This window comes from Myotis daubentonii, chromosome 12 (genome assembly GCF_963259705.1).
Source record: "Myotis daubentonii chromosome 12, mMyoDau2.1, whole genome shotgun sequence".
NCBI lineage: Eukaryota > Metazoa > Chordata > Mammalia > Chiroptera > Vespertilionidae > Myotis > Myotis daubentonii.
In genome coordinates this window covers 25,374,815-25,398,712 of record NC_081851.1, presented here as the reverse complement: position 1 = coordinate 25,398,712, position 23,898 = coordinate 25,374,815, and the positions used below count along the sequence as shown (strand labels likewise).

Below are 23,898 nucleotides of genomic sequence, written 5' to 3'. Positions count from 1 at the left end.
CCGAGATGGTCAGCATTAATCTCTAAGCCTCTCAGCCCCGCCCTGTCTCCACTCAAAGCCCCATTTCTATTCACTCCCCACAAACCCAACCCTCCAGTGGGGCCACTCCAGCTCCGCTCCAGGGAACCTTCACTTCCTTATTCTGGGACAAGCAAGAGTTGTTCACTGGCATTAAGCAAAGTTGGGTTCTCCATTTTAGAAAAATAAATTTGGATTCCCCAAGTTTGGCAAAGCTTAATAGCATATTCTCCATAATTCGATGAGCCACATTACCATATTAACAGCTTTGATAGTCCTACAGTGTTTTGGATTAACTCAGTGAACCCCAGATGTATCTGACGACAGTGGGATACACTGTTAGGTGACTATCCAAACGTCATCCCCAACCGCATTCTTGAAACGACGAGAAAAAACAGCTTTTCCAACCTCCCTTGTAGCCATGGATGGCCATGCGAGGCAGTCCTGGCCAAGGGGAGGGAAGGTGAATCCACTAAGGGATTTCTGGGGCAGGTATTTCCTCTTCCTGATAACAGGGGAAAGGCCTGACCCTGCTCCCTGCTTCTGCCTTTGAGTGGGCACCACTGCCACCTTGTGACCAGGAGACGCACGGAGACGTCCACCCAGAGCCCCCACATCACTAAGTCGCTGGGATAATGACGGCACCCACTGACTCCTCGACTTCTTGGGAATGATTTTCTTTTTTACAGATTTTTAAATTGACTTCCTCAATCCTAAAACATACAGTCTTCATCTGAAACTGGGGTGGGTCTTACAATTGCTGCTGCGGTGACATCGCTGTCCTTGCCTGCACACAAATGCCCTTGGTTGTCATTCCCCATGGCGTGACTGACCGACACCCCTGCGTGTTCAATTAGCAAACCAATTAGAACCACTTGGAGGAGAATGAGTCCAGGTCGTTAAACTCTAAAGCACTTCACTGGCGCCTTCTGGTAGGATCCAGAAAGTGGCAGCATCCCAGCTGGCAGAAGGGGAATCCGCAGCAGCACTGACTCCCTCCCGGAGACAGCAGACGGAGACAATGGCCCTGCATCACCCTCAGCAGGCAGGCCAGCGAGCCCAGCGGCAAGGCCATAAATGGTACGGATCAGCTGAGTTGAAAAGTGATTCAGAGGAGTCAGACTCTGAAAGCGAAGACGTGAGGTTAGGAAGACCTCAGCCAATACATGGTGTTTATATGTTCCCTTCAATGTATGTACAAAAGTGACACACAGGAAAACCTATGTCTAAACAAGCCCAAGAGTCTTTTTAATAAGGAGAAGTAAACATTCTAAGTGTCCTAACTTAATTGGCACTATTTTCTTCCTTAGCGGTACATTAGGATGATTATCTTTAGATTCAATGCGAAATGGTTGCTTTCCTCGGAGGAGCGTTCTCTAGCCGGCTCAGCTCCCGTCATGCCCTCAGTGCAGTCTGTGCGCATGTGCTGTACTCCACACAATCGTATTTGACTGTTGGCTTGTTCGTTGTTTTGCCTTCCCCTCCAGATTGTTTATTTACTATGGCAGCCTTGGCACCCGCCAACCCACCAGGTACACATTAGGGGGTCAAGGACTTGAATGAATGAACACATGGCCATTACTGAGCAAGCTCCTGGGTAAAACAGGGCGGCAGGAACCCCCCACCCCCACCCCAATGCATCGTCAGGGTACCAGCTCTGAAGAGCACCCTACTGAACAGAGAATTGGGCTTTGTCCACAGGAATGTCTGAGAGATGCCAGAGGTCTACAGGGTGCACAGGACACAGGGCACACATCTGAGAGGCAAGGTGTCCAGAGCAGACTGCACTTGACCTGGCCTTGGAGGACTTGGGGTGGGGGTGGAGGTGAAGATGGGAAGCAGGTGGGAGCTGTCACCACTCAGAGCTGCCACTTCAGTCCATCCCAGATGAGGTCTTGGAAGTTTTGTCTGCTAAGGAGATGGGGATCCAAGTTACACTGTGCTAATGGCCAAATGAAGGGACTAGTGAAAGCGCCTGCTGAAAGGTTACAGGGTTTCCTTCAGAACAGCCGTGTCAGCCCTGGCTGGTGTGCTCAGTGGTTAGGGAATCAGCGCACAGACCAAATGGTCATGGGTTTAATTCCTGGTCAAGGGCACACACCTGGATTGCAGGTTTGATCCCCCGCCCCTGTCAAGGCAGGTGCGGGAGGCAATCAATCAATGTGTCCCTAACATCCATGTCTCTCTCTCTCTCTCCCCTTCCATTTTCTCTCTCTCTAAAAAAAAAAAAGGAAAAAAATATCCTCATGTGAAGATTAACAAAAAACTAAAATAAAATAAAGCAGCCACGTCAGTGGAGGGTAGGAATGAGCTTCCTCTCACTGCATGTCTGCTTTTGTGCTTTTAGAATTCTGTACCACGAATGCATTAACCATTAAGGAGTCATTACGATTTCACCTTTAACAACTCCCACAGCACTCTCTCAAGATCACCTGGAGGACGCCATTTGGGGAACACAGAGCTTGCATGCTGCTGAGAAATGCCATGAAAGAAAAGAAAAGAAAAGAAAGAACTACTTAAAAACAAAACAAAAACAACTGAGAAGGAGGTGGCACCTTCAGAAACTGTGATGCATTGGCCTGCAGTCCCGAGCACCTCACCTCAGCAAAGACCACGGGGTCCCCTCAGCCTTGCAGTTTCATTGGGAAATTAAAGGGCGGAACAAGATCCCCCCGACCTGGAAGATTCTGAGATCCAGAATGTATGACCATCCCCCATGGCTCACTGTCTGAATCTGACTGCAATTCTAAAAGGAGAGTTTCTAAAATGCTTTGAGCCCTGACCAATGTGGCTCTGCTGGCTGGGTACTGTCCCATGCACCTGCAGCGAGAGGTCGCCGGTTGGATTCCCAGTCAGGACTCCATCCCCAGCAGGGGGCGTGCAGGAGGCAGCCGAGCGATGTTTCCCTCTCACATCAATGTCTCTCTCTCCCCCCCCCCCCACCTCAACTCAATGAAAACATATTTACACAAATAAATAAAAATAAAATTCTTTGAAAATCTCTAGAATACATGTTGCCTTTCCCCCACCCCCAAGGTAACTCTGAGGAAGGGTGAAAAAGTTCCTGCAATGTGTGTGTGTACGTACATATTTTTATTGATTTCAGAGAGGAAAGGAAAGCGAGAGAGAGAGATAGAAACATCAATGATGGGAGAGAATCACTGATTGGCTGCCTCCTGCACGCCCCACACTGGGATTGAGCCCACAACTCAGGCATGTGCCCTGACCGGGAATCGAACCGTGACCTCCTGGTTCATAGGTCGACCCTCAACCACTGAACCATGTGAGAGAGGCCATGCGTGTGTGTTTTTTAAATGTCTTGTATAAATTCCCCCTAGTCACCACTGAATTCAGAATATGAGCCACAGGAAAAGCTAAGAAAAGCACATGGGGGCCATTTAATGAACTCAGGTCAGCCTCCTCCAGGCACATCTGAGCACCTGCCCCTGGGGCTGTAACAGCACAAGCCAGCACTGTCCTCAGCACCCCTCCCGGAAGAACCCCTCACAGCTTCCGGTAAAACAAATCTCCTGCTTGTGCTGTCGTCTCTTGGGCTCTTGGCTCCCCTCAGTTTACGTGCTGTTTGCTCTAACTGGCCCAACCTGCTGCTTTCTGGGCAGGACAGCACATGAGGCCCAGTGGTTCTCCCAGAGGTGCTCTCCAGAACGGCAGAAATTCCACAGATGTATCTTGGGGGCAAAGGCAATGATATTCCTGATTATCATTATTATTGTTGTTGTTATTGTTAATCCTCACCCGAGGAAATTTTTCCATTGACTTTTAGGGAGTGTAGAAGAGAGAGGGAAAGACAGATAGAAACATCAGTGTGAGAGAAACACATCGACTGGTTGCCTCCTGCACAAGCCCTGACAGGGCCCGGGCTGGGGAGGAGCCTGCAACCAAGGTACATGCCCTTGACCAGAATCGAACCCGGGGCCCTTTGGTCTGCAGGCTGACATTCTATTCACTGAGCCAAACCAGGTAGGGCTATTCCTGATTAATTTTTTTCCTAGGTAAAACTCTTAGAAAACTGAACTTCAGGAGGTAAAGTGTGTCACTAAATTTTCTATTAATCTGAGAGCTTTAATTTCTAATCCTTCCCCCAGTTTGTAAGGCATAAGAAAGCTATGTAGCGAACACACAGCCAATTCTGTATATTTCAATGTTTTCTTACTGACCTGGGGGGGGGGTGTGAGGGGGGGCGGGGGGGGGGGTTCAGAGAAGACCAGACCTTTGTAACCTGGTAATCCAAAGTGAAACAATTCACCGCCAATAGAATGCCTGCAGGCTGGCCCCTGAGCCCTGACTCAACACAGCAGTTGAGCTTGTCTGCAAGCCCCTGATGAGGTCCCCTCTTCCAGAGGGGCACAGCGCCACGGGGGAGGAGGGTGTCGGGGTTCTGCTGCCCAGCACACATTTCAGCCCATCTCACCTCATGCGTGTCTAATCCCCTCAACTGTCAACAATGAGAGTACAGACAAGAGGTGTTAGTGCAACAGGCAATGGACAGCAGAGCCACCAGCACAGCCACACTTCCCACTAGCAATTCAGAGTTAGTAGTTCCTTCTGGGACCCCGGAGCGGCCACCTCACTGGCAGTTCCCTCACAGCCCCACATGCTCCACAGCGGGCCAGGCGGGCTCCTCACCACATGCTGCGTGAAGACCGCTGTGTTTGTGACATGACAGGGATTAACAAACGAGAGAGAGAGGCCTTCTCCCCACCAGAGCAGCAATCATCAAACTGAATTCACGTCCCAGGCATCAGAGAGAAGAAAAAGAAAGTCAGATGGGTAAGTTAGGCGCTACCCAATTAATACAGTGAGAGGCTCCGGAAGTCAGAGAAGTGGGACCCGGCCCTGGGATTAAGGCATACGCACACACAGGTGTCAGCGGGAGGCACCTGGCTCTGATCCAGACCATGCGTGGGTGGGTTGTGGGGGCTGCTGGCCTCTCTACCCCACTGGATCAGTCTGGAGTTAGTCACACCTCTCAGCGGGGTTACCTGCCCTTCTCTGAGGTCCAAAGAGTAGACAAAATGAAAGAGTCGAGCCACCTGATAAAGGGGAAAAGAAAAAATGCCATGGGCACCAAGCCTACAAAACGGGATTGGAGGGAGCCATGGTACTCTCGCCTCCTACACTGACACATTTCTCCATTCACTCACTAATTTATTCACTCCCTCATTCATTCACTAATCCACTCACTCATTCATTCACTCACTCATTAACTATTTATTCACTCACTCATTCACTCACTAATTTATTCATGTACTCATTCATTCACTAATTCACTCATTCATTCACTAATTTATTCACTCATTCATTCACTCACTCACTCATTTCATTCACTCACTCATTCACTCACTCATTCCTTCATTTACTCACTAATTCCCTCACTCACTCATTCACTCATTTATTTGCAGGAAACAGTGGTGTTTACAAAGCTCTGTGTGAAGCTCTGCAGAGAAACAAAGTGAATATGAAACATGATACGGTTCCTACTCCCACGGAGCTCACAGTCTAGCTGGGGCATCAGGACATATATGCACACAAGTCCGGCAAATGACAAAGATGACCAGGTGCGTGACGGGAGTCAGGGGAGGGAGAGACGCACTGTTGGCTGAAACGCCCCCGGGGAGGCCTCGTACAGGAGCGCAAGCTGGAGCTCGGCACGGACTGCGCGGTCAGACAGGAAGGGAAGGGGACTGTGGCTGGTGAGTGGTGTGGCCAGCAGGGGGGTGGAAAGCCGAGGAGCAGGTGGGAAACTGGGACTGGACCGTCTGAGAAGAGGGTCCGAGGCCAGGGAGGAATGAGAGCGGCCTGGGAAACGTGTACTGGGCTGCCTACGCGTGAGCTCTGATGAGAGCCTGCCGAAGGCTCTGAGCAGTGAGCCTGCGAAGGAAGCAGGACTTTAGAATAAGAACATCCTGGAGGCACCGTGTGGCACACCCAGAGAGCCGCCGGGACCCGCTCTCTCCTCCTCCCTCGGCTGCGGCGGGGCACAGGGACGTCTGCAAGCAAGACTGTTTTCTAGCCTCCCTTCTGGGAAATGCCCTGAGTGGGAGATGAACCGCTGAGAGGCGGCTGGTTTGGAACAGGCTGGACACAGGGGCTGAGAGAAGGGCCGCTGAGCTTAACAGCAGGGCCAGGAGGTGAGGCCGGGCTGTGCTGAGTAATGACACGCAGAGATGAGCCAGGTCCCTGGACACCAGACCAGGGCCTGGTCACCGGAGGCGGGCCAGCACCCAGGTGCTGGGATTTCGGGGCTATCCCTGCCCTTGCAGGTAGATGCCCCCCACTGAGGGGAACTGTCTCAGCTGGGAGCTTCGCCTGCTCCGTGCTTCCTCCTGGGAGAGGAGGCCCTGGGGGAGGTTAACGGCCAGCAGAGCTCTTCATTGCAGGGAAAGGTGGCACTGCACCTGCTGGGAGGGACATGAGAGGGAAGGAAGGACTGAGAGAGCATCCACCAGGTGAGCTTGCTCGGCTGTTAGTGCAAGTGGAGCTGGGGTGAGACTTACACACGTGCCCACGTTATCCTCGGGGCTGAAGAACCGGATCTCACGGTAACAGGTGCATGCGGCCCCCATCCCTTTACCTGGTATGGACCCCCTCCTGCACTGAAGTGTTGCCCCAGCCTCGCCTCAAAGCCAAGAGGGGGCCGCCTTGGCAGCACTTGCTGGCTGGCTTTGCATATTAATGCACCTTCTTAACTGCCTTCTGATATAAAATTGATATAAAATGGTCAGAAGGCAGGCAGCCAACCTGAAAAGTATCCAGGGCTGTGGCTGACTCTAAATCCTCAGGGGCAGATCAGGCCCTCAGCTCAGGTCCTCGGGGCCTGGTGGTGTGACCTAAGTAGAAAATGGTCAGGGGCCATCAGTCCAGCGTGTGTGGAGGGGAGTGGGGTCAGGGGTGCTTGGAGCGCTGCAAGGAACGCTGGACTGGGAACTAGAGATTCTCGCCCTGGCCCAGCTCGGCTGTAAGACCTCGGGCAGGCCACTCCACATCCCGCCCCCGCGTCCTCCCCTGTGAAGCACGGGCTACAGAAGATGGCATCTAGGTGCCTTCCTGCCCTAGCAACCGTGGTCTGCCTGTCGTTCTCTCCTGGGGCAGGAGGGGACAGGAGGGGGAGGAAGGGGGCAGGTGCTCATGTGTAGAAAGCTGCCCCACGGGGACCCACTCACCTCGAGGCTGAGGAGGAGAAAGAGGCCACTGCATGGGAAGTCCGGCCCAGAGCCAGGAGGGACCAAGCCCAGGGCAGGACAGTGCTTGCCCAGGGAGACACGGCACCGGCAGGGCAGACCGGGACCGGAGCAGAGAGGCTAGAATAGATCCACAGAGTGGGAAACTCTCCTGAATTGCAAACACCTGCCCAATGGCGGCATCTGACTTATTTCTCTTATTCTGTCCAACAGTGAAGAGAAGACCATGATCAGCCTCAGAGAGCAAACCAGCCTGAGCGGAGGGGAGTAGCAGGTAACCTTTATTAATCCCTCGGCGTGCGCGCTGCCTCCTGTGAAGTCTCTGTGCGTTGTCTCAGCTGACCTGGGGAGGCACCACTCTCATGCCCATTCTGCGGGTGAAGAGGCTGAGGCTCAGGGGTTCATCAGTAAGTGGGGAGCTGGGGTTTTTAACCCCATCTCCTTAGCTCCAAAGCCACTCAATGCTAAGAATTGCTCTATGGGCCAGGACAGTCCTTCATTCCTTTAACGTTTACTGACACCCCCTGGGGAGGATAAGGCACGGATATAAATGACTACAAGAGTAGGAGAGGCCAGTTCCACCTGGAATCAGGGGAGGTTTTGTGAGGCAGCAGCATTTGACCTTGAAGGTGGACTGAATTTCAAACAGGCAGAAACTGGGGCAGATGAAGAACCAACATGAGCAGGGAAGAGAAAATTCTAGAAATAGTGCACAGTGGTGCTGTGAGTGCAGTCCAAGAAGAACCAAAGGTAAGGAGGGACAAGACAGGAGGCTGGGGGCGGGCTCTGACTGCACAGGCCTCAAACGGGAAGGGAGAGGAGCAGCCGACCACGTGGGTGGCTACTGCAATAGTCCAAGCTAGAAGGGAGGGTGAGGAGAAGAGGGAAGGGAGGAAGCAGGTGCATCAGGTGACCGCTGGTGGCCCTGGGAGGGAGAGGAGAGCCAGGGAGAAATCCTACCCAACACTCAGGGAGAGAAGTGCCAGGAAGGACAAGGTGTCCAAGAAGTTGCTGCATCATCACAGCCAAGAAACAGCTCTGCCCCTCACATGTGATCCTAAAAGTGCTTCCTCAGACCCCCGAGGCTCAACCAGGCTTCTCTCTTTCCTCTGACGCCCGATGCACACGCCTGCATATAATCTCCACGGGTCAGCACGGAACAGAGAGGGGCGAGTGCCAGGCCAGCACCTGTGTCTGAATTCCAGCCCTCCCTCCTCAGCGGCCTGGGATGCTGGGCTGTGTGCGTGTTAGTCCACCCGCCACCCGCCGCGTGGAGTGAGGAGAGGTGACATTCCCAGGAGAAACGTTTAGGGAAAGGGATCCAGAATGGTGGGGCGCTCAATGACAAGGGGAGTGTGGCGGAACCGCACTGGTCTGAGGTCCGGCCGGTTCCGCTACAGCGTGTTTAGGAAAGCTAAGCTGGGTGGAAGCTCATTTGTGTGGGAGGCGAGAGGGTAGGGAATACTTCCAAACTTTTTCAGCAGTTGTCCATGACAGTTTAGATAATCTTGGTGTTTAAAACCGGTTGCCGTGGTGAATTCCAAATGTTAACTTTATGGCACACGGTCCTCAGCTACAAGAGAAGGCAGCTAACTCGATGGGAGCTAGCCCGTGGCTGGACAGGGCCCTCGGGGGTGAAAGGACAAGCGCGAGGCTTCCTGTCCTCCTTGGTCGCTTGAGGGTGTGAAGCCACAGCAGTGAGACCGGGGGACCTGAGGGGACAGCCGTCTTCTCTTCTTCCTTGAAAATACCTTCTAAGCACGAAGGAGGCTTTGTAAAAGGAAAAGCGACACCCGCCCTCTGGCGACCTGCACACACAGGTGGTTCTGTAGGAAGAGAGCAAGGGCCAGGGCACGTGAGTCCGCCCGGCCAGAGCCTCAATCACTGCGCTCACGACCTTCCCAGAACGAGCTTCTGGTTCCAAAAATAAAGTTACAGCAGCATTTTATTCAAACAAGAGGTTTAGCCAAAGCAGTGATGGATACGAGAGGATACGAGGGAGAGGGGTTTTTTAAACGTTTAACCCTTTGTGCTGAGTAATTCTGAGGTCTCTTTTCTTAGTGCTCTTTTCTCAGAGTGATAACTGATTTGTGAACTGAGTGTTTTGTAGAATTTGTTGTATGTTTAAAACAAAATTGAGGAGGAATAAAACAATGAGTGAGAAAACACTTCGTGGACCTAGCTGTTCCGATGCTAGGGCTACAACCAAGACTCGGCTACCCCCTGGTGGCTGCTGGCCTTACTGCAGGCAAAGTGCCTGAGCTGGATGGGAAGTCAGAGCCCTGGAGGTCATGGTCATGGTGTTGAAGGGAGCAGGACCAGACCAGGGAGAGGAGGGAGAAATGGAAGCGACACCACAGGGGAAGCTTCAGGCTGAGTTTCCATCTCCTGTTTGCCCAGTGAACCTCAAACACAGAGCCCCAAAGTGCCGAGTGGATAAGCGGGGGTCCTTGTCAGGACAGAGCACTGCAGGCGAAGGGGTGAAGGCGCGGCAGAGAGAACCCAGAGGCTTCACAGAGGGCGTGGCGCAGTGCTGCCAGGACAGCCAACTGCGAGGGTGAAAAGATCCACATCTGTGCCAGCCCCAGCCACGGCGCCTGCTGAGGACACGAAATGGGGTCCGAGGACTGAGGAATTGGATTTTAAGCTTACTTAAAAGTAAGTAATTTGAATGTAAACAGTCAGAGGTGGGAAGGGGTCACCACATTGAACAGAGCAGGATGGGAGAAATAAGAAAGGTTTACTCTTCAAATCAATCATCGAGGTTTAACCAGCAGCTATGCAGTACAACACTAAACAAGTGGGCACTGCTTGGTTTTTGGTTTTGTTTTGTCTTCTAAGCAAGAAAAAAGGAAAAGGATCCAGAGCCCCTCACCTCCAGAGGCTGGCATCCCAACGGGAAGTATTTGATTCTGGGGGGAAACCCTCACACACTCTGGGGAAGAAGAATCCCTGATTCCCAGAATGCCTGCTTGACTTAGAGCCTCAGCCTTCAACACATGACTTTAATAACGGGATTGGGCCCTGACCGGTTTGGCTCAGTGGATAGAGCGTCGGCCTGCGGCCTGAAGGGTCCCAGGTTTGATTCCGGCCAAGGGCATGTACCTTGGTTGCGGGCACATCCCCAGTAGGGGGTGTGCAGGAGGCAGCTGATCGATGTTTCTCTCTCATCGATGTTTCCCTCTCTATCTATCCCTCTCTGTAAAAAAATCAATAAAATATATTTAAAAATAAATAAAAATAACGGGATGGGTACCAATGCAACTGCTCTGGAGAGGGGATCCCCGCGGGCAGGAACGAAGACTTATTTTCAAGTTCTGAGACAAGTGGAAAGCAAGGTCGGTTGACCAGGCCTGAGACTGGGGCAGGTGGAAGAGACCTCAGATGTGGTTCAAGTTTCAAGGGGGACAAGGGGGCCTGGAAACCTCCTGGTCTTGATCAATGGGTTTCACGACGGTTGTTTGTGAGAGAAAGTGTTTTGCTTAATAAATGAATTTCCAGAGCATTATTTTTAAAAAGGGAGAGAGATTTCCAAGTCTGGTCTCCACGAAACCTGGGGCTCCATTTCCTTGGGGGTGTAATTTCAGGCTAGGAAACAGGTGATGTCCAGGACGGAGGCAGTCAGAGGCGGGACACTTAGAAGGTGCTGCAGAAGGGTGTCCCCAGGGAGGACACAGAAAAGGTACAACACTTCCAGGGACGGGGTTCCTCCGAGGGAAAACTGGGGGTGGGTGAGGGATCATAGGCCTGAGGAGAAGTTTCCCGTGTGTCTTTTTTTTTGTTTGTTTTAGCATTTCCAGTTCTAATGTAACCTTAACAATAATAACAACTTATATTTGTACAACGATATGGTTTTTAAAAAACTTCTTCACACTTCACGGTGATGCAAACAAAAACCCTGCAAACATTCATTTATTTTTTTAGTGGAAGGGTTCAGGGCTCAGTTATAAGGGAAAAAAAAATTAACTGGGAGTATAGCCCAAAGCCCTTTATTTTTCCAGGTAAGCAGGGCAGTTTCCTCGGAGGGAGCCATCCAAGGATGCAAAAAAGAGCCGAAGTTAAGGGAGGGGTGACCCTCACCCAGTCACTGGTCCCAGCCTCCTTTTAATCCCTTCAAACGAAGAGTCGTTCGCTTACCTCCCACTCCCTCCTGCATCCGTGTGGCTAAACACAGTCGGTATTGAGAGTGAGAACTGATTTGTGAGTTGAGAGGGCTTTCTGGCAAGAGACAGACAGGGTCGAAGAGATGTGAAATGGAACCGTGAGCAGGGGGACCACCAACCCCCATTTGCTTGGGACAGGCCAAGTTAAACCTGTTGTCCAGCATCATTCTCACAGCACCCCTTCCACTCTCAGATGTGTCCTGGTTTGGACATTAAATTACGTGGTCATCCTAGCCATGGGTGACTTAGGCAGGGTGTCTTTTTAAAAAATACGTTTGTATTGATTTCAGAGAGGAAGGCAGAGGGAGAGAGAGAGATACAAACATCAATGATGAAAGAGATTCATTGATCGGCTGCCTTCTGCACGCCCCCTACTGGGGCTTGAGCCCAGGCATGTGCCCTGACCTCGAATCAACCTGACCTCCTGGTTCACAGGTCCATGCTCAGCCACTGATTGCTCTGACTCTTCCCCTGGGGAACCAACAGGGCTGTTCAGCTTGGCGTTCTCATTCTCAAGGTTAATGCTCCTAAGGAGTGAAGTGCGCACCCCAGGAATGTTAAAGAGGCTCACGTTTTAACCGAGTCACCTGGGCATTTATGGTTCTGGATGGGGCCTCAGGCGTGACCCACACAGAGCTGGCTGTTGAAAAACTCATCTGGGGAAGTTGTTAAAAATAGAGATGTATGAGCAACCGCCTGAGATTCAGACTCAGCACGTCTGAGAATCTATTAAAAAATGAAAAATAAAGCTTCCCAGGTGGTCTGGGCAGGAAAGCTAAATTCGACCCCTTAATGAGTCTTTGTCCTTTGACCCCTGCCTGGAGTGACGCATTGTTGCTATGGAAACCATTGATGTGCCCCTCAGCCAAATTGGAGTTTACTTCTTTTTTTAGCAAAAATATAAAAAGTAAACTGTTTCAAAAATAGAGGGCATTATTTTTGGAAGAGAAGATTTGTTTCTTCTCTCAAGACATTTCTATTTAGAGACAAAAGGCAACGCCGCCCAAAGGCAGAAAAGTTTCTCCTCTGAAGCCCAGTTCCGCAGGAGGCAGGCATCCCTCACGAGAAGTTGTTTCCTGAGGCAAGTTTCCGACTGTCTGGCGCATCCTGCAGGTTAGTTAGCTGCAGGTGCCTAGCAGGAGGCCTGGGCTCAGGGCTTCCCCAGCAGGTCAGAGTGGCCGGCAGTGACTGGCCAAGATGGTATCGAGACCCTGGCAGCTCCAGTTGAGGCAGACCTGGGAAAGGATGGCCCTACAGATTCACCATCAGAAGAGAATTTATACACAGCGGCGGAGTGGACAGGTGGCCCGTACTGAGCCACCCTGATAAATGTACCACGTTTATGCTCTGAGCTGGGTAAGGAGCAGTCACCCATCCTCCTTCAGGCTTCAGAAGCAGAGGAGGTGGGGCAGAGAGAAGAGCTGAAGGAAGGCTTCTGTAGCTTTATGTTGTAAAGTTGGCCTGATGAATTCAGAATTTAGTAATTCTGAGTTCTCTTTTCTTTCAGCTCAAAAATAAAAGCATAAAACGGTTGCATCGCAAACAGAAAGATCTTGGCATTCTTTATGAATCCTGATACATCTCCTTGGGACACCAAAGCGGAATGTTCCCTCCAAAGATACTCACTGGGCACCATGACCCGGCAGCAGCTACTGTGCCAAGCTGGGCGAGGCCCCCGGGTACCAGCGGTACAAAGTTCTGTTACAGAGGAGCCACTCCTCTGAAATGGGAACCATCCCCTTCTGGGTCTCCTTCTCTCTCCCAGCCTGTGTGTGCAGAACTCCCTGACTTCAGGTGGAAGGTGCTTTTCAAACAGACACTCAGTCCGGGTGCTGAGTCTTTCTCCCAGAATTGTTGCTAATGGGCGTCACTCTGAACCAGGGCACAGAAAGTCCGGCTCCGTCTGCGGACCCAGCTGGCTGTCAGCACGCTCCGCCACACCTTCCTCTCAAAGGCCCGGAGCACCAAGATCCGCATTCATCGCCCTCTTCCGAACCCTTTCGTAGCTCCACTCCCTTCTGCCTACGAGCCCTCACATCGCCACCCAGGACCAGCTTCCTTCTGCTAGTACAACTCGCGTCCCCACACGTGGATTTGGGGCGAGGGGTAGTCACCAGGAAAAGTAGGACAATCTGTTGAACTTATTCTGAGAGTAAACATCTACCCATTTAATGTTTCGGGGCCGAACACATGCTGAGGCACTGACACGACGACAAGGAGAAAGTGATGCGAGAAGAAACCAAGAAGGACACAGAGGACCTGCGAACAGGCTGGATGGAAGAGAGAAGTAAAGCTTACAGCACAACAGCCCACAAGACCAGTGCTTGCTTCAAACCTCCCCCACCTGATATCTCTCGTTGCTGCTGTTACACGTATCCTCGCCCTCCAGGTCTGAGCCACATAACTTCCTCTGGGAGCCTGGGTCTCTCCTGGGGCTGCTGGGCCACGAGTGTGGAGCCCATCACTCAGGGAGCCTCCGCCTGCCTAGCTTGCGTTTAGGGGACCCTCCCAGTGCACCCTGGGAAGCTGCAGAGAAGCTCTCCCTCCCTCCCTTCCCTCCTCTATTTCTCCGAGGGAGGCCGGAGCTCCAAGTAATTGAGAGGTTATTGACCTGGGACCCTCAGAGGAGCTTCAGGGGCTCAGGGAACCTCTTAACATTGTGTACGTTGTGTGCGCGCGCACGCCAGCCATTTTCTGGGGCCGAGGTTCACCATTTTTTCCATCCGATTTTCAAGGGACCCCCCAAAAGGATAAGGAACCACCGACTGGTCCTCAGCTTGTCCCGGGCAGGTTGCAGGGGTGTGAGCAGGGCAAGCTGGAGGGATGGAGACGCTCATGCGGCGTGGAGGTCAGGGCCCAGCACGGTACCTTGGAGGCAGCCATCACCGCCGCTGTGGCCGCCACGTTCAAGCCTCGCTTCCCGAAGTGCACAAGGGCATCGTAACTCCGGTCCTTTGCTTGGACAAGGCAATCATCGATTTCCTGTCAAAGGAAAACAGAGACACACTGAGCAGGAGGGTTCAGAGGATCTCTGTTCTTTCTCCCTTCTCCTGGAGCCTGGGCTTGGCACCTTGCCCAGTCACGATTCCCACCGGGACTGAAGTCACGGGCACCTTGGGTGTGTGTGAGAGTAAATATGAGGGGGGAGAGGGAGACAGGCAGAGGAGGTGCAGGGGAATGGAAAAGGGAACTCTGAAACACAGCCACTCACTGACTGACCCTGCTACACAGGGCCACGCTCTGAGCCACGGAAGGACCCTGGGGGGCAGAGAATGCCACTAATCGGCTGTCAGACCCTGGCACACAGTTCTGTCTTCTGAAAAGCGGGGCAGCGATAGCAGCTCCTCGGGGAGCACAGTGAGGATGGCATGAGGTCACCCCGTGAAGCGTCTGACACAGGGCGGTTTCCACCCGTGAGGACACGGAGACCTTCCTTCCCTCTGGGAGCCAGGCCCTTGCAGCTCTAAAATCCTATGACTGTATGGCTATTTCACGCTATATCCTAACAGCTCCCCATGTGTTTATCGTCGGGAGGGATTAGGACATAGAAAGAGATAGGTGTTATTTCTGTTGATAAGGCAGATCATTTTGCAGATAATGAAATAACGGCCAAAATCAGAAATCACCTCAGCATCATGCCCTAAGGCAGCGGTTCTCAACCTGTGGGTTGCGACCCCTTTGGGGGTCGGACGACCCTTTCACAGGGTCACCTAAGACCATCGGAAAACACATATATAATTACATATTGTTTTTGTGATTAATCACTATGCTTTAATTATGTTCAATTTGTAACAATGAAAATACCTCCTGCATATCAGATGTTTACATTACGATTCATAACAGTAGCAAAATTACAGTTATGAAGTAGCAACGAAAATAATTTTATGGTTGGGGGTCACCACAACATGAGGAACTGTATTAAAGGGTCGCAGCATTAGGAAGGTTGAGAACCACTGCCCTAAGGCAAAGGTGAGGTGGGATAGAGGACGCGGTTGCCTTCGTGACTGAAACAGAGTAAAATCCTGGTTTCGTTCCCATTGGAACCCACTCTGGCTTATTCCTTCCAGGTGTGTGTGTGTGTGTGTGTGTGTGTGTGTGTGTGTGTGTGCGTAGTGGTTCTGTTTCATACAACGGCTGCTGTGTCATCACTGGCTCATTTCAGGGTCCGGTGAGACAGACAGTGGCCTCCGTCTCCTTTGCGGGTCAGCACATTCGTGCATGTCCTTTGCTCGGAGGTGCAGGAGGGCAGTCAACCCCTGCTCCTTCCTTGTTTGGCTTCCCCAGGAAGTCACCACAGTCAGTGTCCCTGTGACCCTGACTGCCTGGAAGTGACTCTGGGCAGTTCTTAGGCGTTAGCTGCCTTCACCTCAATGAAATCACAGTGGCAGCTGCAGGGTGAGACAGCCTTCAGGGAAAGGAAGGTAGAAGAAGAGGGACTGGATAACCAGGTCAGGAGCGGGCTCACCACTCCTCAAAATCCACCCTGTGAGGCAAGAAGTGCCGTGTCATCACTTCTAGAGGGATTCTCAGAGATGTCTATGTAGCCTGCTCACCCCACTGACATGTTCCCCAAAGCCTTCCTAGAAGAATTCCACTTTCATAATAACGCAGATGAACACAGAAAGCCACCAAAGTGCTCCTGTTTCACGTTAAAGAAACCTATCACATGATCAGTTTAGAAAGTCACATAAGATAATTAATGAATTATACAATTTGTAACCAATAATGTCACTCTTGGGAATTTATTCTAAGTAAAAGAAAATAAGTCAAAAGAAGAAACTAAACTCCATGCATGGTGGTGTTTACTTGGTCATTACGAAGACCAAATAAAAATGAATTATGGTACATGCAAAAACATGTTACGATCTCAGAATACAAATACCATACCTATGTTAAGTTATGTTGTTGTTTGGTTTTTGAGCTTTTTTGGTGCACTCAAAATTTTATTTTAAAGAAAGGTTACAAAGACTGGTATGCATAAAAAAGAAGTTATCAACAGGTTAGTAAGAGAAATCAGTGTTTATTTTAATGGACTTTGCATTCATTATGGTATGAAATATTTAAAAAACAACAACAGAACAATCCATTGAAAGCAAATTTGGCAAATTAGGTTCAGTGGAGATGTTAAACAATTGTATAAATAGTGACATTATCTTATAAATTAAGTTATTTTTCAAAATATATAAGTTGTAATTCTTTAATTTTTTGTTATTGTTGTTAATCCTCACCTGAGGATATGTTTCCATTGATTTTTTAGAGAGAGTGGAAAGGAGGGGGAGAGACACAGAGAGAGAAACATCAGTGTGAGAGAGACACATCAATTGGTTGCCTTCTGCACACATCCTGACCAGGTTCAGGGATCAAACTTATTTTTCCCCATCTCTGACATTATAAAAATTTTACATTTTTATTTTAAGGATGTTTGTAAAGTAATTTGAAGCAAAACAAACACAACAGGTAAAGATCATGAAACAAATTATGATTACTGCTCTCATGAATACTTACCAACTGGTAATTACCAAAATAACAGGTATTTCATTGATAGCATACATTTCATCATTGAACAATAAAGCAAATATTATACTAGAAATTTTTATATTCTAGTTTCTATTAGAAGCTACCTGGGTAGCTACCTGGGTACAAGTCAAAGTCTTTTAACCTCTCAATGCTTCTGTTTTCTTATCTATGTTAAGTTTAAAAAAAGTAATTTTAATAGTCTATGTGAATATCATGTCTGTCCCTAGCCGGTTTGGCTCAGTGGATAGAGTGTCAGCCTGGGGACCAAAAGGTCCCGGGTTTGATTCTGGTCAAGAGCACGTACCTTGGTTGCAGGCTCCTCACTGGCCCAGGCCCTCCAGGCTCATGCAGCAGGCAATCAATGTGTTTCCCTCACATTGATATTTCTATCTTTCCCTCTCTCTCCCACTCTCTCTAAATCAATGGAAAAATATCCTTGGGTGAGGATTAAAAAACAAACAAACAAACAAAAATCATGTCTGCAAAAGGCTAAGCATGATAAAAGGAAGGAAATTCAGCTTGGGGAGTGGAATTATGAGTGAATCTTTTCTGTCTTTTGTTTCAATTTATGAAAATGTTTTACAATAAATAATGACAAACAATATCTTTCTGAGAATTTCACAACTATTTCTACATGTCAGAAAAATAGATTTAAAAAACAACAACCACCAGACGGAACAACTTGTTAGGGATAAATAAGAGCCAATCAAGGGTCTTCTGCAATAAAATAATCTGCCCTTTTTATTTATCATTTTTCAGAGTTTTAACTCGCTGGAAGGAGTGAAAGGCAGAGCAGCATGCATTACCTTTTCTTTTGAAGACAGCGTGGGATGGACAAACTTCCTGTACAGGAGGCTGGAGCCTTTTGTGTAGGGAGAGAGCAGCCAGGCTACAAAGGCTATTTTTAGTTCGTAATAGAATGGAAACCTGGAGAGAGATGAGAAATACACATTCCATTAGGTTCTTGGCAATGCTGCCCTGGGCCTGGGAAGGGCCGGACCCGGCACAGACACACCTGTCTTGCCTGCACGGGGCCGCAAGGCCCAGCTCCTCCTTTCCCCACGCATGGAGGTGTGCACACACATGCACACCCAGCTCGAGCCCGCGGCCTCTTCTGACCGCTGGTTTGTTTTCTTCTGTTGCCAAAGCAAGCCAGGACCCAGGTTCTCTCAGCAAACCCCACACCATGCCCGGCAACAGCTGGCACCCCTGCCCAGCCGTGCTCATTTCTGTTAGAGCCGGCGCTCCAGCCCCAGCCTGCAGGCTCAGGCCACACGGGTGCCACTCACCCAGACACTGTCACTGGCGGCCAAGAAGGCACACGCACCTGCAGGATGTGCAGCAGGGCGGGGCAGACAACGAATCTTTTATGAGAATAAAAGCCTCTCCTCCGTGGCCGTCTCCTCAGCCCCAAAAGAGGGAGGGACAGGCGCCTAAGTCTTGTCAGGAAAGAGGGTGCTACTCGCCCTACTCCAGTCAAGGGCAGGCAAACAGAGCTTATCTTTTTGGTGCCCGAAGAAAGAAGTGTTTAGGGCACAGGTAACATACAATTCTGGAGTCTGAATCCTGCACACCATTCACTCATTCACCCCATCAGCAGACAGGATTTCCATTCAGCAAGACTGAAATGCCGATATGCCTGGGAAAGAGTTCAGAAGACAAACACTATCCCCCTGATGTTCCCGAGAAGGAGCAGGAAGACAGCAGGAGGCCAGCCAGCGCCAGAAGAGAACGTCGTTAGGAGGGAAAAGTCCCAACTCTTGGAGTACTCACCAACAAAGGAAGATGTCGGTGAATGTCTCTGCTGTGGTGAAAAGTGCAAATATAATCCAGTACATCATCCATTTGACCTGTTGAACGAAAAAGTAACAAAGCTAGTAGAGAAGGTCAAGGGTGAATGGCTGCCCAACAACGGGAAGAAAGGCCAAGATGCCGGGGCGCGTCCAGGCAGTGCTGCTGCGTGTCCACCCCACTGCCCCCGTCCTTCCCAAGCTCATGTCTAGCTCCACTCCAAACCTTGGGGCTGGAGGCAAACGGGCTGTTTCCACGACTGACCCAGGCTCAAGGTCAAGGTGGACCCTAGGTGACCCTCACTAGCCCTCAGGTGAGCCAGGGAGGCCTGCGGACCAGGAGTGACTCAGGATTCACTCAGGTAATTTTTCCAAGTAAACTTGCCAGGCCTTCACAGAGACACACCCGGGAATGAACTATAGCAAGGCTGTCTCTCTGGGATGGAGTGGTGATAATCCTCACTGGCCGCCTAAGATTCTCTCCTGTGAGAAACCCCTCCTCCCCAGCCTCTTGCAGAAACTAGATCTGTTTAAAAATCCCTCCGACATGAGCATCCATTCCATTTCCACTGACTCTCACCCTGAGTTGAGGTCGTGGTCCCCTCTTTCCCATTTCCCTTGTCTCTAGGCTTTCCCCTCCCCAGCCTGCCGGGGTCCAGCCCCAGCAGGTCCAGGGGTCCCCAAAGGCGTGGACGGAGTCGGCGAAGAAGGAAGGACACGGAGACAGTGTTCAGTTGATCAGCAGCCTAGCCAGGATCTCCAGCCAGGATCTCCAGCCAAGTTCTGGTCTGCATCTCCAGAGAGGTTCTGCTGGTTCTCCAGCCAAGTTCTGGTCTGGGTCTCCAGAGAGGTTCTGCTTCGGATCTCCAGCCAGGTTCTGTGGCCATGTTCCCTCGCTAGGTTCTCCAGCCAGGTTCTGTCCAGGTTCTCCAGCCAGGTTCAGTCACCAGGTTCTAGTCAGGTTCTCTTGCCATATTTCTGTAGTCAGGTTCAGTCCAGGATCTTTTGCCATGTTCTCTCCAGCAAAGTTCTTCTGTCTGTAGGTTCTGTGTAGGTTCTGTCTGTAGGTTCTCTCTTCTTAGTTCTGTCTCCTGAGTTCTGTGTTCTGAGTTCTGTCTCTTTCTGTCTTGTTACATCTGTATTTATACCAGTTGATTCAATCCTATCAATCTCTATTACAAAGGTTAGGGCGTTTCTTATCTCCATTCCAGGGAGTAAAGATTATGTAGCTTAAGCATGATTGTTCATAGTTAAAGGGATTAATTACCCGCCTGGCACTTAGTTGAGGGGTTTTATTCCCTCCCTAACTTCAGGGGAAAATCCCTACCTGGGGATTCAACCTTTCTCGGAGAGGTGACCTTGGTTAAAACACAGCGCCAAGAAGGTGAGCAAACATATTAAGAACCGTATGCCATATATGCCAGATCCCTTGAAACAGCAAGGATGGACCGGCTCCCGGCACCAGCCCATCCTACAAACCAGCGGTCAGCAACCTTTCGGACCTCACGGACCACCAATGGTCCACGGACCACCCGTTGGCGACCGCTGCTACAAACCATCCCCATCCTAGTCTTCCAAAAGCATGAACTCATCAGACTACTCCCATCTTTTGCTTGGTGTCTCTACCTCTGCCTCCTTCCCAATCTGTCCTCCATATTTCAGTCAGAATGATCTTGTTAAATCCAAACTTGATGATTCTCCTTCCAAGCTTTTAAAGTCTTCAATGGTTAAGATAAATCCCAAATTCCTTAAAATGTTATAAACGTCCTTGCATGAACTGGACCCTAATTACCTCCGTAGAAAGCCCTCCGTCTCACCCACACTTGCTTGAATTTTCCACTTGTTATAATGAACCTGAACAGGGCATCTCCCTTTGCCTCCATATTTCAGCCCTCAGATCTCAGCCCAAAGGTCATTTCCTCTAGGAAGTGTCCAAAGTTGGGGTAAGTGCACTTTCCTTTTTCTCTCCCACAGTGTCATACATGCTCCCGTCGTAACACTGAACATTCTGCTTTGAAAGCACCTGCTTATTGCTTTGCTTTTCTTACTCGATTATAAGTTCCCTGAGAGTGGAAGCCAGTTATTTTTGCACACCACTGTAGCTCTAGTCCTCCAAACAGCTCCTGGCAGGTAGTATGTACTCAGTGAGTATGTCTTGAATGACTGGATTAGAATGTTGGCATTGTCAATGGGAAAGAAAGGATGGTTTAAAAAAGACTGAGAATAATATGCTTTGGGAAATACTGGCCTACGTGGCTTTTTGGGAAGAAAATAGAGAATTAGGATGGTTTCAAGGTAACAGATGCTCCCCACGAGTACCGGCTGAATAGATGATGGGTATACATGGGAGGAAAGGGGCCTGTTGAAGTCGGGGCGTGGTGTGACACGGAGCCACTCACACCAGCAAGGAAGTAAACAAAGGGTCAATTTAGGGAGAAGAGGCTGAGCTCCAAGAACCCGAGGGCAGTCTGAGGGCCCAGGAGACATCTGAGAAGCATGCCCAATAGGCCTCTGGGAAGGCAAGGCCAAATCTCAGGAGGGAGAGTGGGGCCATGGCCAAAGATGAAGGAGGCATGGGGGTGAGGGGGCTTGAAGTGTTAGCCTGAAGAAGTTTCCATCATGAACCCCTTCTCCTTAAAATGCTTTCATGCGGAAAGGACGGTGTGAGAATGATTCGCTGAGCCTCAAAAGGTAAATGGGATATTGGTGGCTCAGAGAGGGAAACCATAAATAAACTACCAGGAAATGTTTTCCCCCATCAAACCACAGAGTAACCCAATGATGGCTATTTTTTCCAAGGTATGAAAGAGAAGTTGCCAGGCTTGAGGGATTCTATCCAAAATTCCCTGCAAGACGTGGAGAGCATGGGCAGGACGGCATCCAGAAGAGAGAGAGGGAGCTATGGCCAATTTGAGAGGTGTTGACCAGGAGCAACTCTGGAATGGAGAGTTGACAGCAGGGCTAGGGAGTCCCTCTGGACTGATCCGGGCAGGACCCAGCAGTGAGGACATAGGAGAAGTTGTGATCCTAGGTCATAGCAGGAGGGTGGGAAGCAGAGCCTAGAGACCTTCCATGAGCCACAGAGATGGGCTGAGACCCCAGGACCCATCACGAAGCCTCCAGGGCTCCCGGCAGCCTGCAAGAGCCCGCCCCATGGGCTGTGCAGGCAGCAGGCTTAGCACCTCTGTGGCCTCACCTCACCCTTGGATCCTCCCCTACATCAGTCACCCTATTTCCTGAGTATCCCACACTCCCTCTTGCATCTGGGCCCCGCTCCGGCCTCCCAGGGCACTCCCTATGCCTAATGACCGAGAAAGGGACGATTAGAGCCTGGTTTACAGCTGCCTCGGCACCATCTGCTGGCAGGAGCTCACAGTGGACAGCTGCATAGCCCGGTGGCCCTGAGAGAATGAGGAAGTGAAGTTCCCTCACAGGCCGAACTCTGAGCAGCGCACTGAGCCTGGAAGGAGCAGTGTCCTGAGCTAATGCACCTACACTGCCACCAGGTGTATGAACTCTTTTCTTATTTTCTGTACTCTGATGCTTGGCATTGGAGGCCTTGCTGACTGGGGAGAGACTTCCCTCCCCAGGACCAGACAATTCTTAGAAAAAGACGTGCCCCAGGGTGGACTTTTCATATGCAAACTCACCAACCCAGAGCCCATACAGAGCGCTCACAGGTGGGCCAATATTCCCCAGCCCTAATAACCCCAGGCCAGGTACCAAGGCAACTACGGCAGCCCCCACACCCCACCGGCCTGCTGAAATTATTCCAGCTAGCCAACCCTAAACCTGACTACCCTCCCCTACCTGACTTCCCTGCAGAAACCAGTAAAGGTTGTGGCCCACCTGCTCTGGCCCTGGAGGTGTGTTGGGCCTCCCGCCTTTAAGGAGCTGTGAGTAAAAACATCTTTCTTCATGACAGTCATTTCTGTGTCTGCATGCCTCACCATCCCTGATTAAAGCAAATCCCAAGTACATTTTAAAATACAAGGTAAGGATCTGGCAATACCATGAGGTACATGGAAGGTACTGAGACTGGTACTGGGCTGTGGTCACATTCTGGAACGATGTGGATGGACCCCCAGATGGCAGACATCTGTGAAAAGCCCGTGCCTGACCAGCACCATCGGAATCAAGGAGGAGCTGGTTAGAAATACAGACTCTCAGGCCCCACCTGAGACCCTACGGATCAGAATCTGTATTTTAATGAAATCCTCTGTTCATTTGTACTCACGTTAAAGTTTGAGATTCACTGGTCTTGTTACAGCGTAGCAAGAAGCTAGGGACATTCCAGGGCAGGAGGAATAGGGAAACTGAGATAAGAAAATTAAACGTGGTCAAGCAGTTTGGACAGCTTGCAGCTGGCTTGTAAGTAACAAGCCATTATTTCCCCCAACCAAAGACACTTGAGAGCAAATGGTTAAAAGTCTCTCTAAGTAGAGAAAGCAGGAAAGGAGAGGGGAAGGGGGGAGGAAAAAAGAGCAGTTTATTTCACTCCCTAAACAGAAAAGCCATCAGTTTTGGGGCTTGGCAAGATAAAACTGCCAGGTGCTTCCCACAAATTCTGGGAAAGCCACAACAAAGTGAAAGGGGGACCTTGAAAACTAATCTGCACCCAAGATATTCAGCAGAGAGATTTATAATCTATAAACAGAAACATATAAGGCAGAAACCTCCACCCCACTCGCTCCTCAGATTCGCCGAGAGAGAGCCCATACACACTTTTTGCTGGATGATTGCTTGCCTTGTTCCTTTAATAAATTTGCATGTTTTACTTTCTTAATAAATTCACTTGAACACAACACCATGACCTGGAGTCACTTGTTTGGATTCATTCATATGAGCAGATAAGAACTGAGATGGGACAGCCTCTCCCTCTGACTCAGGGGGCTGTTGGGTAACTTACACCGCTGGTGTCTGTGAGAGGTGCCGTAACAGTCTGACTCACAGCCTTTCTGCTTCTCAACCCTAAACTTCCGAGTTCTACTTTTTAATAATTTTAATGCCTGGAGGATAGGTGCTTCTAGCAGGGATACAATTGGTTCCAATGAAATAGAAGCAGAGACTAGACCAGTGATGGCGAACCTATGACACGCGTGTCAGAGGTGACACGTGAACTCATTTTTTTGGTTGATTTTTCTTTGTTAAATGGCATTGAAATATATAAAATAAATATCAAAAATATACGTCTTTGTTTTACTATGG

The 23,898-nt window shown here is 50.2% G+C and overlaps 1 protein-coding gene across 6 annotated transcripts in view; it reads right to left on the bottom strand.

The window, feature by feature from the left end:
- REEP1 (receptor accessory protein 1) overlaps window positions 1–23,898 on the bottom strand; it is a 96,676-nt gene that overhangs the window by 19,960 nt on the left and 52,818 nt on the right. For 3 of the 6 annotated variants that reach the window (XM_059659264.1, XM_059659265.1, XM_059659270.1), the window contains exons 3-6: window positions 18,674–18,750; window positions 17,707–17,827; window positions 14,252–14,365; window positions 4,920–5,072 (exon numbers count right to left, since the gene is read on the bottom strand). In XM_059659264.1, coding sequence (XP_059515247.1) covers window positions 4,920–5,072; window positions 14,252–14,365; window positions 17,707–17,827; window positions 18,674–18,750 — 465 coding nt within the window. The remainder of the gene's footprint in view (window positions 1–4,919; window positions 5,073–14,251; window positions 14,366–17,706; window positions 17,828–18,673; window positions 18,751–23,898) is intronic. The other 3 variants (XM_059659267.1, XM_059659269.1, XM_059659266.1) reach the window with 2 other exon arrangements.